Below are 24,961 nucleotides of genomic sequence, written 5' to 3' on the forward strand. Positions count from 1 at the left end.
ATCGAACGAAGGGTCGGTATTTAGATTGTTTTGCCGACTAAGCGAACTGGCCCATCAATGCCTATATCTCGTCCACAGCCCAGTGGAATGTTTGACGTCAAAGAGTCTGTTGCGACTTTACACAAAGTACTTGGTGTGGTATGACCAGCTACCAGAAGCCTTGCGACTTGGCGAGAATTTTACTCCATACGTGCTCTTCGTTCAGTATGTCTTCTCAAAACACCCCTAGAACCAGCCTAACCGTCTGACGGCATCGACTAGTATGTATTATCATTTTACTATCATACAGTTGTTCTGGCCTGTTATAGAATGCAGCATCACGGGGACCGACTTGTTACCGCGAAAAATTTGCCTCGAGGCGGCAGACGCAATTGGTATTCTGGTTAAGTCGTATGCCAAGCTATACACACTGCAGAGAACGCCCTCTCTTATACCATATTTTGTCTTCTCTGCCGCCATCGTTCATCTTGCCACAATCACCAGCTGCGCCGAAAGAAACTCTTCTGCCTTTGAAAGGCGGAACCCTGAGCTTGCGAAACCAAGATGCTCCTCGGCTTTGCATGCCCTCGATAAGGACGTTACGGCCCTTGAGGAAATGAAGCGATGTCATCCTCTTGCTAAAAAGGCCTTGCGCATAATAGCTTACCTTGCCGAGGAATGGAGAATCCGAGTAGGAGTCGAGGGAGAAGAGAGTTCTCTCCAAGACTGCATTGACATATGTCGGCCATATGACGGGCGACTTCAATATGATACTACGCTTGGAACCTTCGGTACGCAGTTCGCTGCTACCGAAATAACAAAGCAGCAGGGAACCGTCGCATGGCCACGTGCGACTTCGGATAGTCCGCAACACCCGCTCTTCTCGCCATTCGTACAATCAGGCAAGGATATGAGAGTACCAGACCAAGGTCTCAGGCAAGCTGGTTTCACTTATCTTACATAACTCTCAGACGCAAGCCATTTGCGTACTTAGCAATATATCCCGATATCCAATGGAACCTGGATGTGCCTCAATTGAAGCTCTGCAGTGTGATTGTGTCTCATCTGGAAGTGATGATACTCTGGCCCTCGCTTACGAGGGCGTGGGGAGCTCATGCTAAAAGCAATTGTACAAACCTTGCCACGATCGATACACAAGCCGTGCTCTCAACCGATATGGTGAACAGCATCCATTCCAATGCCCTGTGCTATCGTGTGGTGATGCGTCATCGAGCCAACTGGATAACTTACTGCTGCGGTATTCGCCTAGATGGGATGAACCTGTCATTGACCTAAATGTTGAGAGTAGTTAATAATGCTACATACCGGACCATTGACTCCGACAAGGTGGTACGAGGATGATTGTGGCGGCCGACTGTAAAGTCGGTATTCGTGATAACGCAGACGTGACATCACGATAAAATATTGCTGAGCAACTTAACATGTACAAAAGTATATATTTTAAAGAAACACTACCCTCTCTGACATTTTCCCCTGTTGATTCTAAATAGTAAGGAGGAAAGCATTATTTACTGAACACCAATGTCTCGTAAGATCTGCATTAGTGCCGTGGATGGCAATACGGGTTTCGCCATCGCTGAACTTATTCTTCAGCATCGAGAATTCTCGCGCAAAGTCGACTCCGTGATTGGACTCGCTTTCGACCCCAAGTCTGAACGGGCAGCTGAGCTCAAAAATCTTGGTGCAGTAATCGTTCCCCATGTACCCGGCCGCGTCAAGGACGTGGCGAAGAGTCTCAAGGACAGTGGAGCCGATACAGTTTGCATCGTGCCACCTGCACGCCAAAATAAGCTTGATGTATGTGCCGAACTAGTCGACGCGGCTAAGACGGCCCAGGCCACGAATGTGTGCCTCATTAGTTCGGCAGGTTGTGATTATGCAGATCCCAAGCGGCAGCCTCGACTTCGGGAGTTTATCGACCTCGAGGCCTTGGTTCTGCAGGCAAAGGGTGATGCCAGTACGCCAACAGGTGGATCACCTTGTGTAATTAGGTTCTAATTGCCCTGTTACATGATTGACGATGTATTTGTGCTAACGTGGGCCAGAGCGGGATTTTACGCTGAGAATCTACTCCTCTATGCTCCGCAAGCCAGGGAAGAAGGGTTACTGCCTTTGCCGATTGGAGAGAATCACAAATTCGCTCCCGTAGCGTTGGGGGTGAGAATTCGACGACCCGCAGTCTTATGGTCTTATGGCTAATGCTGTATAGGACGTTGCTCGCGTCGCAGCCCACGTTCTCACAGGCAGAGGAAAACACGGGTTCGACGACGCGCACAGAGGACAGATGATGGTCGTGACGGGTAAGTCAGGCATGCAGTTTGCAATGAATGCGACTGATATGAGTGAGAAGGACCAAAACTCTGCGCAGGTAACGAGCTCGCTACCGCAGCGGGTAACGCGTTGGGGACTGAGATGAAGTTTGAAGATATTTCCGAGTATACAATCTACAGGAATGCTACACGTGAACAAACCATGCTAATTCTCTCTAGGGCTGAAGCAAAACGTGTTCTCAAATCGCAATCAGACAGCGACCAGTCGGAACAGCAATACCTTTTGGAATACTATAGTCTGGTGCGCGAAGGCAAGACCAACTATATTGCAACTACGGCTTTCCACGATGTTACTGGAGATCATCCAACCGAGCCTGATGATTTTTTCCGCATGTACCAGAATGAGATGCGCCCTAATAAAAAGGCGAAGCGCAATCATAAGTAGATTCTCAAAGCACAAATGGTTCGGGCTCGGGGCAGAGCTGGGGTACTCTACTGTTAACGAATCGTTTGGTTGCATAAGTTTTAAGAGTAATATAAGATTGTGTGTGCAGTCATGGCTGTAGGTATTCCACTCAAAAGCTATCTATTCAATGGTTCCATCAGCTCGTTATGCTAGTTCTTCAACATCCCTAACCTCGTTTTGACCATCGCTTATAACCGATTCCACAATTGATGGCAGGTAGATTACTTAATACTGGCTCCATCTTCGCCCCTTGTTTCCCACGGGGTAAAGGCATGGTCACCTAACTTTGTCCTAAAGGAAACAACCTGCGGCTCCGATTTCAACCACCATGTCCGCCCGAAGCTCGAAGTGGTCCGCATACCTTACATTCCGTATCCGTAATATACCGAGAAGCATGGATGAAGTCCAATAACTTCGTAAAACATGTAACGTATTCCACCTGCGAGTGCCACAAACCCCCGAGTGCCACACCTCACAATCCCATACAAATGGCACTTTTTAACCCCCCTGCAAACGCAGCCAGTTTTTAATAAAAAGCGCTAAAATTTTGCCAGAATGTTTCTTATGCGATATCAAAATGTAAGACGAGATCAATAAGGTTTCTACCTCTCTAGTAAGGAGGACGCATTGAAACTTCGTTTTAAGATATGCTGATAAGCAGAAGAGTCAAATAACTCTCTATATAGCAATCTGTAGAATCTTGGAATCCTATGAGAGCGTTCTTATGCTATAATAAAACGGTCATGATTAAGTACTTATTGCTGATGAATTGAATACAGGCTCATATTCCGACTGTTCAGCTGTCATCGGTGTCTTTTGCCAGCCAGCCGTTTTTGGAGGACGGGAAGGTACAAAATCGCAACCTGCATTGGCATTCAAGTACACATGGCCAAGAATCTCGGCCTCTCCATCTGGGGGATTGCCACACTCACCATCTGCGCTGATGTAATAGAATTCCACATATTTTGACGGGTAGAGGAAGTTGTCGTAGGAATAATAGACATGATCCACGGAGTATAGGTAAAAGGCCTTTGCCGGCGACAGATTCCAGGCAACGGCGAGGGCTGTTTCCCTTTTTCTGAGCCTCCAGCATGGCCTCATAGGCTGGTACACTTCTTGTTCCTTGCAGCGTTCAAGCTCTCGCCTGAAATTTTTCCGTTCCTGCTGGCGTTCCTTTTCGCCTCGTAACTCTTTTCTTTCGGTCTGTGCGTTCACCATTTAGCTCGTAGTAATCGGCATCTGACCCCGTGCACGAATGCTCTGATTCCTCGTCGTCGTCCAAGAGGTCGTATTTGCATTCGTCCTCGCTGTCGCATTCGCATGCGATACCTAGACCATCAAGGCCGCTGTCACCGTCACCCTCTCCTAGTTGTGAGATCACTTCGCCGAAGTCCCAGAGTTCTATGTCACGGTCCCCTCTGACGGTGAGAATGAGCAAACGATGGTACCGGGCTAGGAGTTCCCTTGTTGTGTGGTTATCGCAACGTGGAGATGATTTGCGTTGTTTACTTTACATTGTTGGCTCTCGAGTGTACACAAACGGTGGGTTGATTGTCGAGCAGCTAGGCTTGCGGAGGAGAAGTCTTCGGACCAGGCTGGCCTCCAACAGCCCTAGGAACCCTAGCCCTGTCAAATGACTCTTAGCCTAAGGTCTTGCACCTTCAGAACTGAAGCAACAGGATGCTTGAGCAGCATATCGTTCGAGATGAGACAATGGAGCACTGAATCGAAAAGTTGGAAGGATGCAAAGTCAGGGCCATCCTTGATTGAACGGGTTCGCTCTCAGCCGGAGGCTTATTAAGATCGACACAAACGCAGACATGACGGATGCCACCGCAGAAGCTTGGCGCTTTGCCGCTATGGTTTACCTCCAATGTCGCGTGTTTCGGTAAGTACTAGGCTTTGAGGCTGCCATTGGTGTGGTTGACACGATTTTGTTCTGGCCAATGGGTTGATACTAAGTAGTGGGGTAATAGGTGCTTAGGCAATTCACCGTACGCAGCGACGTGCGTGAACACTCGCAGTACTAACTGTTTATGTAAAGGTATATTGCATGGATTGATTCGAGAATCGGAAACCGACAGATGCATCACCATATTGAGTTGGTTTCCCAGGGCCACGAGGCAAAGCACTTAACAGTGCGTCAGACGGCATTCGATGTGCCGTGGAGAACTGTGAAACAAGGCCGCGCTTAAAACCGAATGGGTGGGCGCTTATTTGCAAAGAGCTTATAAAGCTAAGAGCCTACGACTCTAGCACATGCTTTGTACTTGTGCGGTTGCTTGAGAGGCTGATAATACGCATAAGGATTGTGAAATGAACCCAGCATGGCATGATGAAAGCATTCGGAGATTATGAGGTTATCTTGTTCTCTTCGTGATGGTGAAGGACTTGACAGGGAACAATCTGTGCAGGCGATTTATTAGCCACCCAACACCAGTCATCAAGTCTCAGGACAAAGGTTGTCCCATTCCCACAGAGTTTCCCCTAACCCGTTAGGCCCGCTCCGCGTCTGCCGCGTGCTGTTCATGCAAGTTCACGGGATTCTGCTCCATGCTGGAAGGAAGGACCCGCTGACTTGTCAGCGAGGTACGCAGATCTTACCGATTAAAACGAGGCTCAGTAGATTGTTCAGCCGTGGATGAGTCGTCCGTGAAAGCTGCGAAGGGGATCGCCGTTGCTGGTGTGTATTTACGCCTGGAGTCTATGGTCATCGCAGTTCCGTTACCCATGTGTTGACACCTCAGGCGGGCGACCTCTTTTGCTGCAGGTTCTGGAGAAGAACTTGATCGGAGAGCTGTCCGAGGGATCATGTCTACGCATCCACATATGGGTCTTGTTTTCAACAATTTTGTGTGCTTCATCACGTCAGACAGAGCACTTCTTGTTCTTGTGCCTGGACTCGGGTGACCAAATCCTCCCACCAAGCTAGTCGTAAGTGAATGGGCTGATCTGTCCCGAGAGTAAGCAGCGAGGAGAGGGGGATGTCTTTGTCAATCCAGCTCCAAATATGCAAGAGCGCCGTGTGTAAGGGTGGAACACTCTGTATTGTCCCCCCCAAAAAATGCCATTAGCTATCGAGCCTTCAATGCTACCAGAAGGCGCTCCGCAGAGATCGTAAACTTACACTTCTTACGGGAGTCTGAAGGACTTTATTAAACCAGTTACTCGAAACGGCTTTATGTTCAGGCACAGTTGCCAATATTCCTAGTAAGAATACAGGAAACAGCGGTGCCTGAGCCGTAAAATGAGTTCCCGAGGTTGGCATAATTGTGATACATCTGGCAAGATTATCTAGCTTGGATACCACCTCGGGGTGATTTCTAGGCAATCTAATAACTCGACATGTTAGTGTCTCGCTGATGCCGTATCAAGGCCCCCGAATCTTGCTACATACCGGAACACCCGACATTGGAGATAAAGTATCGCTGCAAAGCGCCAGGCTTCTGCAGTCACATCCGTCATTGATGCGTTTGTGTCAATCTGATAACCCTTCGGTCGAGATCGTATCCATTTGATCATTGGTGGCTTAGATTTTGCATTCTCCCAACTCCTCGACTCAGAGCTCCATTGTCTCATCTCGCGCAGCTCTGCATACAAATATTTCGCGGTCACCGGCACGATCGGGGTCAACGGCTCTTGCTGCAATCGCGCTGCACAATACGTTATCTGGCCCATAATGTGAAGCAGCTTCTTCGAAAACCCACAACCACCATGGATTTTATACATATCTTTGTCTGTCCCATGAAGAAGCCAACCAAAGCGGGATGCCTCTTCTTGAGCATTGAACTCGTGGGGTGGTGGTAACGAAGACATCGGTTGGGCCAAGATGACTGCACGTCCAACAATGATGGACTGAGAGACCCGTAATGACGATGATTGTACGTTTGACGCCTTCCAAAACCTCGAACCGTGATCGGTTGCTTCAAGAAGTTGCTCCCCTTGCCGGAACCCCCGAAGCCAACGAGGAGAAAATGGCTTATTCAGGCGGCGTTCCGTTAACACAATCTACAACCATGTCAGAGGCAAAATTCACGACGAAATCGGCTAAGGTATACGTATGGTGATGAATTTCACTGGCATAATTCAAACTTACATCTTGCATGGAGAGAATTACAGCAATGGTAATTAGTTCATTTGCTTGCGCTTCATCTCGGTCAGTCGCGGGATCATTGAGCAATTGAGAATATCGCTCTTCGGCGTCAAAGAAACGTTGATTGACCCTATCGCGAATAGAGTCGAGTGGCAAATAATCGTATATGTAGATACCGGCTAGACTCTGGATAGCTGATCGAACACCAAGGCTTTTGTGCATCTGGGCAAAATCCTTTAGCCATAGATTTGTGTCTACCAGTATGCTGCGACCAGGACACCAATTCCAAACATCTAATAACTGGTCAGAAAGCTTAAAGTTATTCACGTCGACGCTCAGGGAGCCTCAATCTACTCACAAAACATCCAAAATCGTCTGTCGGTGTTGTCCATTTTGGCCTCCAAACCATATTGCGAAGGCAACAACTTCGGTGCCCCCATAGAAACAACTTCGGTAGAAGCATTCGAGAGTACAGTAGATGAGGTGAATCCGACCGGTGTGTTAGACGTAGTATTCCCTGCCGAGAGTTGACTGTAGAAGCTAGATACCTCGACAGTAAATTTGGCTGAATCTTCACTCCTCGAGGGTGCTCGGGAGGGGCCAGTGAGTGCCATTGAAGACTGCGACGCGAACCCGTCACTTGTGTCTGTGGCGTCATTAATTTCAATCACCCTATTGGCGTCCGAAATTGAAGCCGTACGGCTAGTGAGGGTATTCTTTGCACGCTTATCCTTCGGCCACGAGAACTTGATGTAACCGTTGACTTTGCCATCACTGGGCAGGCTGAAGAACAGTGACTTCTGCAGTCCAAATGTGCCAATACAGTCTCGAAACGGGCTGCGAAGGACTTCATTGCTGGAGGCCGTACTGCCATCAGGGACAACCGGACGTTTGAATGGTGCCGGCTGGGAGGGATAAAATGACTCAGAAGGACTCGGAGGGGTGAACTCAAATTGCGACGTCGTAGGTAAGACTGCAGGTTACGTCAGATCGTGCGCGAGACAATGACGAATTCGTTGCCAGCTTCAGTAGCTGATTTGACACGAAATATTCGGACGAAGGAGAGAGGAGGTCTCATTGGAATGTAATCGTTGGGGAAGCACATGGCAGCGAGTGATGCATGACCACAGAGGTAGGTTGATAACTTTTCCGCCCCATCTCACGTCTCTCACGGAAACATGAGTACAGCGGGCGGTATCTCGGTACTTGGCGGGGTGAATGATGGATTGCAAGAACGACGGCCAAAATGTTACCAGTGTTTGCCCAATCCGCCATATTGTCAACGGCCATGCATCAAGGGCCTTGTTCAGGCTTTCAAACGTCAATCTACTCGCAATTCAAGAAAGGTAGTAATGTGCCTTGATGCATACAGGGAAAGCGTCAAGGCTATGGTCCCAACAAAATATGAGATTAAGACAGAGATTAGTGGAAACAGTAATCTTACCTGGAGGCGTGGATAATGGCGTGGCAGCTACTCTTGAAGCTTCAGAATTTGACGGGTGCGGTGACGGAGGAAAGACATGCCTGGTTTCGAAGTTGTCTCCGGAAGGACCGAAATTTACATGAGTGGAAGGAGACAAGGTCGAGGCGGCTGGCGACCTCCATGACGAACCGAATACTGAGCCATTTGGCCAAGAATCGTTACTATGCGAGTCGTCCGGCATATGCAAACTTGCCATAGCTATGACTGTGGAGGATGCCAGGTCGAGCATGCAACGGAGAGATTGTAGGTGGATTGAATTCGATGAAGGCAGTCGTAGCCTGATGGTCTTTGAGTTTCGCCTTGATGAGCCTTGAGGCGGGTGTGCTTCTGAAAGGTCAGGTGCAGGCTTATATATTTGCCTCACTCAGTACGTTTAACAACTGCCGGTAGCCTACTGGGGTCTGATCGGTTAGTCCCGTAGTGAGGTGGGGCAGCCAGTACGGTGCCTGAATGACTGGGGCAACGCTACAGGGGTGGTCTGGATTGCCAAAAGCCGTCAACTGCCAAAACAGAAAGCTGTACTATAGATTGTTGGATGCAGTCCTGACTTGTATGGAGCGCGTTGTATTGGCCAACGGGTAACGCAGGGCATGATGCTGAACTGTGCTAATAAACCTTGTCGTGGATTCGTACGACCTTGGAAACGAAATTGATCTGTGCCGATGGGAGCCTTGGATTAAAGTGGTACGCGCCTCCAAAGCATCGGGAGATTGGGGCTGGCGACCTCCAACTGTGGAAGATGAATTCGACTGGAGAAATGAATTCAAGCGCAACGCGAGAGGTCAGGATCCTGTCTGGTGGGCAATGGTACCCGCGAATTCAGGGGGCCAGGCAATGGAGACAGGTCCATAGCACTCCTCTCCCGAAAATCGTTACTTCACTGAGCATCAATCCCTCAGAGCCTGCGCCGTGTCTGCCCACGCGCACACCTGAGGCGGAGGGCTTTCGCAATGCCAGAAACCCATCCAATTGAAGACAGTTGGCGTATCCAGAACTCAGCGAATTCTCGGGGGTGTTTGGACGGTGAAAACGATGTGGCTGGCGAGTTTTGCTTCGCCCTGCTGGCATTCCAATAACGGCCTTAAGCACAAGACATAGTGGCTGATCTGGATTGCTACGGCTGCAGGTCAATTTTCTTGTTTTTCTCCTTGTCTTTCCTTATTGCGATTCCTGGTGTCTTAATATAATCTTCAATGGGCTCAGAAGCTTCATACATTAATGCTTTTTGACCTAGACTGGCGGTGCTAGCCCATATTATTTCTCGCATTGGCTCCCGCCGTACGAAACAGGTATCGTCCATGAGCACATCGTTGCCAGCACTTTTGCTGCGTTAGGCTTGTTTCGGGTCATTCAATTGAACCATCCATGTGTCGCGCAGTTTCTTGTAATCAAAGACAACCCCTCAAACAAGGCTCATGTCATCTATAGCATCGGTGGGGCAAGAGAAAGACAACATACTCCGTATTAATACCTAGGCCGAATCTCAGTTACAGGTTCACGTTTGGAGCATTCAATGAAACCGAACCCGAAAGCCGTCTGGCATATGATAAACCTTATCAGCCATCAATGCTTCAGCTCAACATTGAAGAAAGTGCCGAACACGAGCCAGCCACACCATGTCGGTGAAGCCAAACTGACGTATCTACGCATCATCCACATCATCCCCGGTGGCCAGGGTGCTCACGCAAGTCACAGTGTGCCATTGCAGCGGGTTGCCAACATCGCAACAGCTGATCGGTAGCCAGGGCCTGGCCAACATCCACTTGGCTGTAGACGCAGACAGCTGGCGTGTCACTTCATCTCTCACATCCATCTCTCGGGGAGTATTTTCTACGAGAACCCCCGCACCTCGTGCTGTTGCATCAGCCACTGGGAGATCAATGCTGCCATACACAAAACATCCACGTGGATATTAGCACAGAAGCTGTTGAACCCAACATTTGGCAACGAGTTGGTGACTCAGGCAGTGAACCAGTTGTGGCCCAATTTGACAGGAAATCCCCAATTGTACTTGCCGGTGCTGGTGTTCATGCCACATATGTACACATACAAGGCACCAAGCGACAGGACACACTGCACCTTCAGCATAGCAGCGAATCGTGGAGTTCCGGGATGTAAGAGGCATCACACAGACCTGGGCGGTTGTGTGTAAAATGACTGTTTCGAGGACTGCCACATGATCGCCCCGTTGAACAGCTTCATTGGGTAACCCTGGGTGGATTTTCGAGTCTCGGGATCATCCGCGAACGACGCGTCGCTTGACAGCTCTAATACTTCATCATCGCCCATCTCTCCCTCTATAGCCTTATCTATAGAGCCTGAGAACTCGATGGCATAGTATTGTGTGGTCTGGAGAAATGCGAGAACTCGATTTGCGTACCGCAGGTGCTCTGGTGAAGGATTCAAGGTAGGCTGTAAAGGAGACATCTGGTCTTGAAACGACAGCTGCATAGAGAATTGATCCTACCTTTTCTTGCAGCTCTGTAATCTACTGTATAGTGGCCTGTCCTCCGAAAGGTTGGGGATGGTATGACGAAATGAGAAGAGTTACCATTCTCATTGACTGGTCAATCCCGAACTTGACACTGAGTTTGTCGATGAGTCCTAGCACGAAGGGGTGATTTTCTTGGCTTCCCTGTCTTAGCTTCTACACTTATAGACATTGTGTCGCACATAATATGAAGCAGAAAATCCACCCTCTTAAGTGGAGTTCTCCCTTTTGGCCCAATGGTGTAATTTTTGTGACACATTGTAACAATCCCACGTTTCTCTTACATTTATTTATGCTGCGTGCATAATTAAGTGCGCGGCCAATATCGTCGCTGAATTCGGTCCGACTCCTTCCGACTAACTGCGTGCTGATTGGCTAAATCGCTGTTTGCATACCATGACAGACATTTAGTGGGTTTTTTCTTTAAGCCTTACTAGCAACACCCAGCAACTTCTAGAAACATCAAAATGGCGTCCAAATCGTTCCAATTACCATCTTGCCCGCTACAACTCAGGTATTGTAGTCGACCAAGGACGTCAAAATTGCGTCAGTAGAATTCTAGATATTTCCAGAGGAATCATCATGGACACCACCACACCACATGATCACTTCACCCCTGGAATATAAAAGATGCTTGACTTTACTTTTATCCCAATTTACTTTCCATCCTCCTCATCATCATCGCTTGTCAACAAAAAGAACGCGCTCTCTTGCTGAGCAATTATACCCTTTATATTCCGTTGACATCGCTAATCTTGACCTCACTTGAATCGAATCAAGACGATTAGATGCAAGTCAGCAGAGCAACTCGCCCATTCCGTACTCTACGAACCCTACGACGCAGCACAATCCCATTCGTTGCCACCCCATCACGCAACATGTCTTTCTTTCCACGAGCTTTCTACGAAGGTGATTCTTTATCATCCTTCACCCCACTCTTCCGTCTCCTGGACGACTTTGACACGTATGCTCGCCAATCCGGCAGTAACCAACATGGCCGGCTCTCAGCCATCGCCACCTGGCAGCCCAAATTTGACATTCGCGAAACCAGTGATGCATACGAGCTGCATGGCGAACTCCCCGGCCTGAACAAAGACGCCGTTCACATTGAGTTTACAGATCCACAGACCATGACTGTCCGTGGCAAAGCTGAGCGAACTTATTCGTCTGGCACCCCCAGCGCTGGGCGCATTGAAGATGTTTCCGAGAAGCCAGCCATCACTGAAGGCGAAACATCACCCTCCGCGCATAAAGCCACTGTTGAGGATGACAATGCAGCCGCGACAGAAACTGCAGTAGGCAAGGCGCAAAGGCAGCCTGAGCAACCCAAGTACAAGTATTGGCTTACTGAGCGCAGCGTCGGGGAGTTCTCTCGAAGCTTCAACTTTCCGACCCCTGTGGACCATGAATCCGTGTCGGCTAGTTTCAGAGACGGCATCCTGGCTGTTTCTGTGCCAAAAGCTAAGAAGCCTGAACCTCGACGGATCGCTATAAACTAAACTGATTTTACTTATTGTATTTATTTGCCGCTGGGGCAGAGTGTAACTCTTTTACATGTGTGATGAATAATGTATTGGTGAGAATCAACGTGGCTTTGTCTCTGTCGAGTATTTGTCGAGTTTTTGTACTTTATCCCTTCTCAGTAGCCTCATGAAGACTGAGTTAACTAAATAGTTTAAGCGATATCTTAATACGTACCGCTCTGACCGCTTCATAAGCATCTTATGTCATCCTCGTGAGTGAAGACGAGCCTGATGTGCGGTCCCAAAGCTTCTGTAAAGCCTGGCCCTGCTCGTATGTGACGGTCCGATTCGTCAAAGCCTTGTCATTCAAAGCAAGCACAATAATTATGCTATTGTCAAATAAATGCTGCTTCAGTCAAGCGGATATGCGAGTGTGGCAAAGTGGCAATAGGAAATCGTAATACTGCTGCGCAAGCAGCAGTATTCCAATAAGTATATAATGTCGTATGATTCCACTCTTTTAGGTAAAAAATCAAAGAGTCTCTCGTTGCCCGATTCACAGGGGATCTTCTGCCCCATCGTCGTCCAGTTATGCAAGCAAGTCGTGAAGTGTGACATATCCATTGCCCTGTGAATACGGCAAGTGTTTTCTGGCTCGCCCACGACTAGAGCTATCAACAATTTATCGTAGTATTTCGACTGGAAAGGGGGCAAAACAAGAGGATGTCTTCTTGAACTGCTAGGTATCGTTCAGTTCACCAAGCACGTTTGCTTTTTACAGGAACAACTATTGTTGGCTTGGTGTGAGTCAGGTGGTAAGACATGGTCTAGGCAACACTTAAGATGAGTCAAGTGGTGAGTCACTGCTCGGCGGCAAGGGGTACCGCTGTGTTTATATGAGAGCTGTCAGCCAAATTGAATATAGAGCAGATCAATCTCAACAACTATGCCCAATCAGGGGAACAGGATCCACTCTGCCTATCATTTCATCAAACTTCATTTCATTGACCTTCTTTCAATGCATGGAACGATCGGCTTATTGACGAGGTCAGATAAGACAATCAACAGTTGTTCTGTTGCTTAGGGTAGGTAACTTAGGTTGTAAGTGAATATGACCTTCACAGGCTATTGAACAGAAAGCTTAGATCGTCAGGAGTTATCCCAATCAATTGTTCATTGAATGCTTAGATTGATCACTGAAGATCTGGACTAGCTAGATATCTCGATAATGACTGTCCTATATGCCTTGAGGAACGAAGTGACGAAAAGGTTAGGCTGCGTAGAAATCCGTTCACCTCAGGTCTAAAATCAGCTGACCACTCGGCTTTGATTGGTTGCCCCATTTTCCATTCATGGATATTGTCTCGTGCTCTGGCACGTGAATGCTATGTCTTCCTTTCCCTGCCACTCTCACGAAGGGGTCCATCAGCAGATGTCCCGCCAACTCCAGGATTCCACGTCCCTCATCGTCGCCTCGTCTAGCGCCTCTAGTTCTTTTTCCGCTGTCAACATGTCCCTAGGCACTTCATTCCCTAAGAAATCTTTCTCCCGCACTTTGGAGAGAAGCATGATACCGTCGAGAGACGTGCACCGTGAGAGTTGCACGTACAGGCTGTACGGATCGCACTGGCTCGGCACTGCCTCTCCGTTGAATCTAACTGTCCTGGCGCCGCGCAATTCAAGTGCGACCTTGCCGAGCGTTCGACCCTGCACCTTAAAATCCGTGCAGGCGAACGCAGAAGCACAGGCCAGCCCTCTGCGAGTAACATCTAACGTTTGCCATGGTCGTTTTCTTCCGCGCTCTATCCTCATTGACATTGGTGTGAGAAGTATGGTGCCGGGAGGCAGACCGACAAAACGGAAGTCCGTCGTATCGGAAGCCAGGATGATTCCAGCTGGAGGCCCAAAGTGTATGACCATGTCCCCAGAGATGCGGTGACCTGGAAACGTTTTGTCCACAATGACCTCACATGCCGTATAGCCAGCTCCGTTCACAAGCTTTAATCCTTGGTGGATATTGTGATTTATGGTCACGGGCATGCCTGGCACAAACATGAAAATGGCCGGGATCGGGATCCCGCTATCATCCCCGTAATTGAGAATCATGAGAGCCTCCTCTTCTGACGGCTCCCCAGCTGTCCATTTATGCTCTGAAATGAAAATTCGCATCAGCGCACGCTGCTGTTTCTGGAAAGAGATTGCTGCCTCAATATTCAAGTTCCAACGATTCCGGTTGAGCGGTGTCACAACCGTGATACCCGACTCCCAGGGAATTCTGCGCCCGTCTCGATAACAAGTGGTATTCAGTAGGTCCAGATCCGACCGGTCCTGGGCTCCTTGGCGAATCCGGGACAGTAACCGCCGCAACCTAGCGTCACTTGCGGCCCGCATTTGTTCGTCCAAGATGACCACCGTTTCAAATCTTTTCCACAAAGCGTGAGCTCTGTCATGTTGACGTCTATGCTCTGATGAATAACACTTGCGTTCGTCCCACCTCACTGCAGTGCTGGGTAGCAGGATCGATCGCTCCTGGACCGGTCTAAATTGGTGGAAATCTCCACAGAAGAGGACGACTGGTATCCCACCGAAGTCTTCCGCTGACCCTCGGAGTCTGCACAACTGTTCATTCACGGCATATAAAGTTCTAGCGCCTAGCATACTGATTTCGTCGACAACGATCATGCGCTTTTCCTGCCAATCCATCTTAGTTTGACCGTCAATCCGAAGGCTGCTGGCCCCCGATAACTTTAGCTGGTCAGTCGGCCCAAGGCGCCTTGAACGTGGTGCTGACTCTTTGGAGAATTTGCAGGCAGAGTGGATTGTGATGCCCTCAATGTTTGCTGCTGCTGTACCAGAAGTCGCCGTAACCAAAAGACGATGTGGTTGCTCCTTGTAACGAAACAGCGTCTTGATTGCAGCGATCAGTCGCGACTTGCCAGTGCCGCCCTCCCCTCCCACGAACATGCAGAGCTGTGGCACACCATCGCTTGTTTCTCGCAGTCGATCTACCTGGCGACAAATCAATCTTAGAGCCATATTTTGTTTCCGGTTCAGCCTGAACGACACCGTCAGTGCCTCCCCAACCGTGGAAAAGGAGCCGCCTGGACCGAACCGGACATCCATCGTCAATGACGATTGTTTACTTTGGATAGGTAATCCGATGGCTGGCTGGCAAGATCTATTCGACTGGCTACCTGCAACATAATGGCCGACCTCGTAATCCTCACATTGGCTCTGTATACCTTGGATTCTCTTTTCTCGCTCACGGGATAATCCGATTTGTTGCGACTTAATGGATCGAAGATGCTGTTGTCTCGGGACCGTGAATTTCAGCCCTATTTCACCTGACCTAAGGGTCATCGTCACGGCACCGTCGTCTATTTTTGAAGCACTGAGGTCCGTCGAAGAGTCCAGCCCGTCTGCTTGAAAGCAAAACAGTCGTTCGAGCATCCATGAAATTTCTCCTGAACCTGCAGTTACCTCTCTGGCTCCCACTGCCTTCCTCAGCACGTCAATAAAGCGCATCAAGACACCTGGCTCATCATTTTGGTACGGCGCCAACTGATGCCCATCTTCCTGGCACCCGGAGCCTGAGTCCTCTGGCTCGCAAAACGGCCCGCCTTCACACTCTGCAGCCCACTGCTTCGCGTCCCTTCTTACATCCTCAGCCGACCGACGAAGCAACTGGATATTATTTGCATAGAAGGATATCCGTTCCGGCAGAGTCTGTTTGTGCTTAATCCAGATATCGTTTATATCCCCATTTCTCTCAGCGAGGAAATCTTCCCACGGTACGAACATTGCGAGATGTTGCACCGCCGCTCTAAAATCAAGCATCTCAGAGTCAGTAAGACGACATTGTTACTCCCGTGCCCTTTTATTTTACTCTCTTCTTCACTAGCGAGCACATACCTTTTATGGTAATTGCCGTCCTCCTCGGAAAAATCCATACTGAGATACCCGTCCAAACACACAGCAGCGTGCTGTCCTGCTGGGCGGAGCACTTGCACCGTATCTTCGCATAAGGCCAAGACCTGTCCAGTTCAATCTCCCGCTTGGACGTAGCCCGTATCTTCTTGCGCTTCAACGTCACTATTGACAGATAGTCACACAGTGCAATACCCTTTAGGACCTGACCTCGATAAAAGTACGAATCCAAAAGAGAGATCTTCTGACCCGCCGCGTTAATTGCGACTGATTCCTCTCTTTGCTCGTCTAGAAGCTCCTTTTCAGCCGTCTCTTGCAGGAGTTTCCAGCGTCGAAATATTTGCCAGTAGAGACTGCATAGGTTTAAGAATGTCCACGCCGCGTTATTCGTGAACTCTGTCCCATATCCCAGCAGGTGAGCGACCACCTCCACATGCGACAACGCTCGGTCCGTAAATACCCTATTTGCGACACGCAACAAGAATTGCCTTGCTCTGTTTTCCCGGGTTGTCTGCTGCGATGACCCAACACCCGCTACGCCCTGATCAACGTTCTCGCTCCTTTTAAGCAGCTGGGCCACTTCCTTGGCGGCAAAAATACGCTTCCACCCCGGATCCTCTACCTTGGTAGCGTAATTTGTAACATAAAAGACCAAGGCTAAGCTTTTGCATTTCGTCAGTTCGAATGGATGGTCATTTGATCGTTGTTCGATGAAGTCTTCAATTGCTTTAAATGGCAGAACCCTATTGCCATGGTTTTGCATTTCAGTGTCAATTTCCACTTGACAATTAGCAGAAAATTTTCCAACCATAGTACAAGAGCTGAGGACTAACGTGGCTCTCATAATTGAGAAGATCGTCTCCCACGAGCCTCCTGAGAGTGTGACGTCGCGAAACTCAACTCTTTTCAATGTATGGGAGTGTCTCGAAAAGAAATTTGTTAAGTCTGTTGCACAAGAAAAGTAGCCGTGATCAATTTCAACGGTATGCAATCTTGGAATAGTCAAGAATTCGAGAAATTTCGACGGCAGCTTCACGCTCTGACGAGATATTGAAGACAGTTTTAATTTCTCAAGTAATGGGATAGAGTGAAGCAAAATCAGTAGCCCGTCGTAATTAAGACTTCCTTCTTCCGCGAACTGCGGAATTGCAATGCTTAAGGTTTTTAGCTGTTTGAGAGCACTTTTAAAGAGCATGGATCGTTCGGAATTCAAGGCTTGTATGACACCAGTCAAAGGTAGGTCGCCAATATCGTTTTGGTAAGAGCGTATGGTCAGGCCGGTGAGATTCGTGTTTGTTGCAGACAAAGCGACGATGATGTTGTCGAAAATCCTAAGACTGGAAGACTGCTCCAAAAAGGGCATGTAAGAATCGTGAACAACTTCTTCAAACTTCAACCAGGGTAGATTATCGAAGCATTGTGAGATGCAAATTGAACGAAGATTTATGAGGCGAGGCAGAATGACTGTTAAACACGCCGTATCCAGACCTGTGCTTTCGAGATAGCACATATCCGAGTGTCGGCAGCAGTAATCCCGGTGGAGTTCGTCTAGTTCTGCGACAGAAAAGTGTCCAACACTCAGTGGTGCGTGTTGCGCTATGTAGTCTGAAAACTCGCCCCTTGGAATACATTCGTCCTCAAAATCTTGAAAACTGTACGTTATGTATCGAACTTTGCCCTTATGCTCAGACTCTGAGAAAGCCAAAATCTTTTGATAGCTTTGTGTCTGATGCTTGAGAGTGATATGCCGGAATGCGAGATGTGCTCCAACGTCCGCCAGTCGCTTGCAAACAGCTCGGATAGAAAGCAGATCGCTTATGCTACCATGCCTTCGAAAATCCTCAGACACATGGTATAGGTCTTGGAGAATGTATACTAGCGTCTCGTTTGGCAAGCGAAGCATGACAACTTAGACGAATCTCCCTGCTTTGACAGAACTGTAAATGCGGAGCAGACAAGCAAAGTCCTTCACATATGAACTCGTTTGGCGGATAAATAATTCCGGGTATTGAACACCAGTATCTCTCATGATTTCACAAGAAGCGCCATATTTGAACTGTTACTGTAGGATTCTAATTTTAAAGTTTCTGCTTCATCAATCAATTCCGTTATCCCAGTCACAAGTCGGCTCAAATGACGAAGCCGCATGTTACGCACCAACGAGAGCAAGAGCAGGCAAGGCAGAATGATTGGTCTTGGAACGAGACCTGAGGCCTGGCTGCATGAGATGGCCGCCATGGGTAGAAGGGGTCACGTGACAAGACACGGGAACTGCAAGGCGCTCAGTTGGATCACCAGTGCTCAGGCTGATCAGACTGAGCACGACTGAGCAAGGCAAGCAGAACTGATCAGTGAAGAGATGGAAACAATATATATAGGACAGTCATTATCGAGATATCTAGTTAGTCCAGATCTTCAGTGATCAATCTAAGCATTCAATTCACAATTGATTGGGATAAACTCCTGACGATCCAAGCTTGCTGTTCAATAACCTGTGAAGGTCTTATTCACGCACAACCTAAATTACCTACCCTAAGCAACAGAACAACTGTTGATTGCCTTACTTGACCTTGTCAATAAGCCGATCGTTACACCGCAGGGTAAAAGGTGCAGGGTAAGTTACATCAAAAGCGTACCCTGCGGCGCAATCGTACGCCATACGTAGGCGGCTTTCGTCGACTCAGCTACTGCGGACATGGCCCCCTGATGCATGTGCGGAGATGCGCTGTGCCTTCCAAAATGGCCGTTTTTAATGGCGGCCAAATCTTGCCGCCTAGGAAGTGCTGCGTGAATCAAATGCGCCTTATCATCTTGAGTGGGGGAAGATACAGAAAATGGCTGGCAAGAAAAGCCACGGTTCGTAATTGGCTCTTTACCCATAACAGGAGTGGGACACTAACCCGAGGAACCCTGTACAATAGACAGGCCCCCCCTGTTCGAGGCAAAGACTGGGGCCTCGGCAGGGCTTCGACTAGGTATTCAAGAGGCATCCGTGCGATTCTTGTCGAGCACTTCAGTACGTCTTGCTTAGCGACACGGGGTGCATAGCTGAAAGAGTTACTCAGGTACATGTCCCAAAGATCGCAGAGGTGGGGTGGTCCGTTTACCCCCAATATGGTGCAAGGAGCGAGAAGTTGCTCTCCTGCAAGAACAAACCTGACCCCCTGTCATGCGGTCTCCAACGCAGTCTATCGTCTTGCTGGACTACACCCCATCGACCATCTACTTGATTCCCCTCTCCTGGCCGCCATTTGAGGACATCACAGTCCGCCTGCGGTTGTCTTGGCCGTCTATGATCGAGAACTTCCAAACCTTGGCATCAAAATAAGGTACTGTACTGTATCATTTACTTAAACAACATGGTCTGTTCCAAAATTATTAATATTTATTCCCAGTAACTAACTTAACTTAACTTACCGGTAAACGAAACTAAAATCAATTTGGTTACAGTCTCGTCTGAAGTAGAAATAATTGGCGGCAACAATAGCTCCGACTCGCCATTATTATTACATCTTTGCCTCAGTAACCACAGCAGCGGCAATGACCTTGTTCGATTTTGAGCCTAATGCCTCAGATGCAACTAGCCAGGCAACCTTCGCCGCCACAAAAATAACACAGGGAGTCGACGGCGTCATGTTCCACGATTTTCCAAGGCCCTCGTCGCCTACAAGGCATCATCATATCTCCATCTCTGAACAGGCCGATCAGCTTGCTTGCGAGTACGCGGAAACGTCCAATGCAAAATTGGTGGTATTAAAAGCATTCTACGAAGCATTTGAGCAAACTTCTAAGATGTTCACTTCAGAACCAGAACGTGCAGTCATACAGCCTTTTGCCGACAACTTCATGACATTCTGGAAACAAGCTCTTTCAGGCACAGAATCCACGTCAGTAACCGTGAAGCGCAAATCCTCGGCATCTTTAGAAGGAACATCAAGTCCAGGCCAGCATCGTAATAAGAATACTGCTGGAGAGTTCTTTCAACAACTCATAGAGTCAGTACGTCCGTCGACAATGATAGTACGTGTAGACTTCTCTCCCATAGGGTGGGATGGTCATACTACCTACGATTTTACCATCTATCAAGACCGTCGGGTTATTGTTTGTTGCATCGACCAGCCATGCCAAGATGATGGTACTGAGGCTGAGGCAATGGGAGCTTTAGCAGGTCTGAAAGCTGCGCTCGACCGGCGCGAGGCTTGCACACAGGAGATCATCGTTTGCCTCCGGGAATCAACAGTCGCTCGGGTGCTTCAAAGCTCGGTTTTACAGTTGCCGCAGGTACCGTTCTTAGAATTACGGACACTAGCATTAGACCACGGAGCCAAGATCATACGTATAGCTGGCCAAAATAACGATAAAGGTAGCGAGCAGGCTAATGAAGCGGAGAAAATTCGGCCTGAATCTATTGATATCTCTCAGTGGTACACTCGTAACAGGACACAGGGCAGTAATAAAGACGACGGGTGGACGCAGAGCATCAACGAGGAGTACCGATCACTTGACCCAATCGACCGAGGAGGGTTTTCTTTTGTATAGTAGACATGGTTTCAGTGACTTGAATTTCATTCATTAATTTATTTTCTGTTTTGTTTCAGGGAAGCATGCAACAGGAATGGCAATCATTCTCAGAGGCTAAGAATAGACAGCCAAGAAAGTCATAAGCACTTTCCGGTCAAGTCATCAAATCTCAACCTGAATATATCGTGTATCTTTAACATCCCGCCCATGTATACGGTTTTGTAGCTATTGAAATCTGCAGGAGTTTCAGACGTCTTCTGGTCTATAAGTGTGTAGTTTCGATAGCGTGCTGGTCGAGTACTTTCCGTTATCCATAGAGCAGTCATCTCTTCGCCATTAAAACTCGTTGTCCCCTTATATTCTCCTCTGCCAGGCTCTTGCTTTGGAAGCTTCATCGTCTCTACTGCTTCCCAGTATCTGTCTTGCAGCTTTTCAGATACGTCAAACCCTACATGAACATTCCGAGAAGGCCAAGGCATATATGATACGGCGATGTCGCGCGCGTCTTCATAGGAAACTACCCAGTAATACATCGCCACGACACATTTCGCTCATTGCAGCAATCTTTGCCCAAGGTATCTGACGTGTTGCAAGCTTATGCTCCGAGAAATCCGAAATATTCACGTAACGTCAACTCAACTGCGGTGGCCTCAATCGGCAAGACACTTATCAAGCCAATCTGGCCCGGGAGGGTGGTATTGGGCATTCAATTGGAAGCAGCTTGATTGCGCAATAACTCACTCTATCAGATACACACAGCACCACCCAGGCAGTGTGCCTGTGGATATAAACCAGAAACAGTGCTAGGTTCCGCAGCTCACAACATTGCTTCCAATGCAGCCAAAATCAGCACAGCATGCTCCCTAAAGCGGTGGAGCGAGGACCTGCGCGCTCCCGCAAGGCGGAGCAGTGAGAGCCTTAATCCACCACAAAAGGCTTTCCTACTTAAGTATATGCAAGTCAAAACACAGGGTCAAGCCGTTCTCATGCGACTGACTGCAAGTCGTGCCAAAGCAGAATGCGTATTGAACTGTCACGCAGTATTTCCATGTTACTTGCATTTTGCTACCTCTCAAAAGCCCATATGCAATTGAGTTGGCCGCCGGCATTACGGTCCAAATACAATCCTTACACAACCGACATCGACTACAGCATGACAAGTCCGCTCTTGGCGTCTGGTGGTGACTACCCATGCAAAGGATACCAAACCTTACTTGAGTCACCCCAAGGAAAATCAGTTGCTACCTGGCAGCCTGGGAAAACGTATAATTTCACGCTCGTTGGTTCCGCAACGCATGGCGGCGGCAGTTGTCAAGCCTCTCTGTCGTTTGATGGGGGCAAGACATGGAACGTAATTCACTCGTACATTGGGCAATGCCCTCTAAAGCCCAGCTGGGAGTTTCTTCTACCCGAGGACACCCCAAACGGAAGCGCTCTTTTCGCATGGACTTGGTTTAACACTATTGGAAATCGTGAAATGTATATGAATTGTGCCCATGTTACTATAGAGGGACAATCGCCTGCCCAACCTAACTTGCCTACTAAATTTCTTCAACGTCCGACAATTTTCGCTGCAAACATTAATAACGCTTGCTCGTCGTCGGAGAATCGTGACCTGTTATTTCCTATGCCTGGCACAGATGTGTCCTTTAATTCTCAAAACACGGCATCTCCAGTGGGTGAATGTAGGCAAGCTAAATAGATAGTTGAATTATCATATAAATACAGTAATAATTTATAAATTTAAGGGTCCTGTTCAATCAAAGCTCGTCTTTTGTTTTATGTTGACTGTTAAAGTAGCTAGTTATATGAACTAGTACATGTAGTTGAATCCACACACAGAGTACTTTATAGCACAAGAAAACAATGTCATTTAATTGAGTATCCTAACAAAACAAGTATCAAGCAGATTTTATTCTTCCCATCGCCAAGCAAATATCAGCAGTGGCAGGCTCTCACGCCGATTAATCTTGGTAAACACTTCATCGATTGCAGGATTAAACCACCCGCTGCGCCTACTGCCGCAAATGTTATGAACCAGGCTGCCAACTTGACCACAGGTCCATTGAGACTCGCGACAGACCGCACGAATGGCTGGCGGCGTCATGCAACCATCCAGCTCCACTTTGTCGCACAGTTCTTTTGAGAATAGTAAGTTGGTTGAATATGGTTGCGCCAGCGAGCTTCGGGCATAGCGAGACTCCAAATCATGATCCTTATCTCTGCTGGTAAACGGGGAAATGGAAGGCAACGTGTTGCCTTGTATGGAACGATGTTTTTTGGTGGGGTTGGAGATGCTGAGATCTGGACGTCATTTACAAGCACGGAGTGTTAGTTACAGAGGTTTAAAAAGATTTCAGCCGTGAATTGCTCACCTGGCCACTGCCTTTCTTCCGGTTGCTGCATAGTTTGAACACTTGGAGAGATATCCGCGTGTGGACCAAGGTGGAGGGTGTCGCAAAGCCTGGGTTGAGAGACGTATAGAGTCCCCAGGTCCAGGGGATCAGCGCGAGGTCTTTTCCGGAGCAGCAGCTTTGTTTGATCCTCCAAAGTTTGCAGCTGTAAGTGGGGGAAGAACGCTCGACCATAAACTATCTGATTCTGTTCCAGATTTCGCCTAATATAGTCCCTAATGGTAAAGATGCTGCCTAGGTTTATTTGAGCGAAAGACTTGAGCTTTTTATGGCCGTCATTCGGAATTATACTTCAAGTCAGGTGCTGTTCCTTATCGCTTAAAGTGGCAGCTTAAAATGGCTTACGACCTCAAAAAGCTGGTTCCATTTATCTGTCTATCAGACAGACGGACTTAGAAGTCATTTTAGCGGCGTATTTTTAATAAAGCGATGCTGTATTAATAGTATTGGTGGTTCTGACAATCAGAAGCGTGTCAGATGGTACCCGAAGGGCCAGAATTGACTGCACAGCAGATTCCATCATGGCATTATAGTGCGAGAAGCTACTTTAGGTCAAATCTTTGTTCATCAAGCTAGTCGCTTAGTCTTTTAAGCCGGGACCCCTCCTATTTAAAACGCAGCAAGCCTTTCTTATGATAGCAAAGAATATTTGAGAGCATTAAGCTTTAAAATGAGAGCTGTTACTATCAATTCATTTATGTGCGCGACTGTCGCGGCTTTAGCGTCCACTGTTCGCAGCAAGGTAGATTTATGTTGTGACAAAACTCCTTTGGACTTTCGACCGGACTTGAATTATATCAATTACATAACGACGAGCTTCTGTGGTTCTATCGCCAATGGACTTGGTGTTGACTTGAACCACTTGGATGGGAAACTCAACAGAAGCGATGCCATTGCCTACACATTCCCCGACCCTAACAAAGCAACTGGTATAGAGTATTTCGTAAGTGTGATAAACACTGGACACGACACTGTCGTGACTCCCGTGCAGAATAGTACGTCATCAATCACGTCATGCAAAGACAATCTGAAGTTTGCTTGGACCGGATGTAAGTATAGTCATGATCCATGATGAGGCTTTTCTCACAAGCATTTTAGGCCAATCTAACTCAAGTATTCCCTATGCGGGGGGGTCGTTCGGCTCTGGAGGACTTTCATGGGAGCTGTCTGTTCAGCGCAGGAAGAAAGACTCATGAGTAGGGCTAGGGAAGGGGGAAAAGCAAGTCACTGATAAAGCCCCAAGATAATATACGCCAAAGTGGTCTCCATTTCACATCGAATATCCACCAGTTTGCTTCGAGCATCTTACTAAGTCTAAACCTATTTTATCTTTATTTTTATGTTTATTTATTTTTTGCTTTTGTTCCAACGAAGAAAAGTTTGAATAGTCTCTCGGCGTCATATCCACAACCTCATGCTAATGGGAATTTACGCGTGATGTTCTGGAAATACAACGTAACTTGAACTTCACTTCGTGAGCAAGACTGCCGGAAGTGTAACGTTGTTGATACTCTTGTATCAGAATGCAGCTCGGGTTATACAGTTCCCAGGTAGCACTAGTAAAATAGCAGGAAAATGTAGACAGTTCCATTACCTCACAAAATGCCATGTCATGGAAGAGATCTGAATCATTCCACCACTCAACCTTGGCAAAGGGCGCGATAACCTAAACTTGACCCTGGACATTTGTTAACATTTCAGCCATATTTTGACGCCTGCGGGGGTGTAAAGGTGTAGCCTGAGTAATGCCACGGGGGCAATATTCACCCCACCCCAGCACGCACATTCCTCTCTGAAGAGTGACAAACTGCCAGAGCCCCACTCCCCATTCTG

At 48.0% G+C, this 24,961-nt stretch overlaps 6 protein-coding genes across 6 annotated transcripts; 3 read left to right on the plus strand and 3 right to left on the minus strand.

Moving 5' to 3' along the window:
- Positions 1 to 1,521: 1,521 nt before the first annotated feature.
- VFPPC_17049 (hypothetical protein) lies at positions 1,522 to 2,715 on the plus strand (the record flags this gene model as incomplete). Its single annotated transcript, XM_018294799.1, has 5 exons — positions 1,522 to 1,991; positions 2,046 to 2,157; positions 2,210 to 2,300; positions 2,351 to 2,435; positions 2,490 to 2,715. The coding sequence occupies 5 exons, from the start codon at positions 1,522 to 1,524 to the stop codon at positions 2,713 to 2,715; spliced, it is 984 nt and encodes a 327-aa protein (XP_018136225.1).
- A 1,153-nt stretch (positions 2,716 to 3,868) lies between these two features.
- Positions 3,869 to 8,104, minus strand: VFPPC_11745 (zinc finger-like protein; the record flags this gene model as incomplete). Its single annotated transcript, XM_018289840.1, has 5 exons — positions 3,869 to 4,154; positions 6,134 to 6,744; positions 6,833 to 7,122; positions 7,188 to 7,802; positions 7,993 to 8,104. The coding sequence occupies 5 exons, from the start codon at positions 8,102 to 8,104 to the stop codon at positions 3,869 to 3,871; spliced, it is 1,914 nt and encodes a 637-aa protein (XP_018136224.1).
- A 3,577-nt stretch (positions 8,105 to 11,681) lies between these two features.
- Positions 11,682 to 12,302, plus strand: VFPPC_11743 (heat shock protein 30; the record flags this gene model as incomplete). Its single annotated transcript, XM_018289838.1, has 1 exon — positions 11,682 to 12,302. One exon carries the CDS (start codon positions 11,682 to 11,684, stop codon positions 12,300 to 12,302), a length of 621 nt encoding a protein of 206 aa, XP_018136222.1.
- Positions 12,303 to 13,691: 1,389 nt separating this feature from the next.
- Positions 13,692 to 18,096, minus strand: VFPPC_11742 (ATP-dependent DNA helicase PIF1; the record flags this gene model as incomplete). The annotated part of the gene is made up of 2 exons (XM_018289837.1): positions 13,692 to 16,087; positions 16,179 to 18,096. 2 exons carry the CDS (start codon positions 18,094 to 18,096, stop codon positions 13,692 to 13,694), a joined length of 4,314 nt encoding a protein of 1,437 aa, XP_018136221.1.
- Positions 18,097 to 19,733: 1,637 nt separating this feature from the next.
- VFPPC_11740 (hypothetical protein) lies at positions 19,734 to 20,732 on the plus strand (the record flags this gene model as incomplete). The annotated part of the gene is made up of 1 exon (XM_018289836.1): positions 19,734 to 20,732. One exon carries the CDS (start codon positions 19,734 to 19,736, stop codon positions 20,730 to 20,732), a length of 999 nt encoding a protein of 332 aa, XP_018136220.1.
- A 1,894-nt stretch (positions 20,733 to 22,626) lies between these two features.
- VFPPC_18352 (hypothetical protein) lies at positions 22,627 to 23,302 on the minus strand (the record flags this gene model as incomplete). Its single annotated transcript, XM_022429976.1, has 2 exons — positions 22,627 to 23,018; positions 23,086 to 23,302. 2 exons carry the CDS (start codon positions 23,300 to 23,302, stop codon positions 22,627 to 22,629), a joined length of 609 nt encoding a protein of 202 aa, XP_022285821.1.
- Positions 23,303 to 24,961: the final 1,659 nt, after the last annotated feature.

The sequence above is a fragment of the Pochonia chlamydosporia genome, chromosome 2 (genome assembly GCF_001653235.2).
Source record: "Pochonia chlamydosporia 170 chromosome 2, whole genome shotgun sequence".
Taxonomy (NCBI): Eukaryota; Fungi; Ascomycota; class Sordariomycetes; order Hypocreales; family Clavicipitaceae; genus Pochonia; species Pochonia chlamydosporia.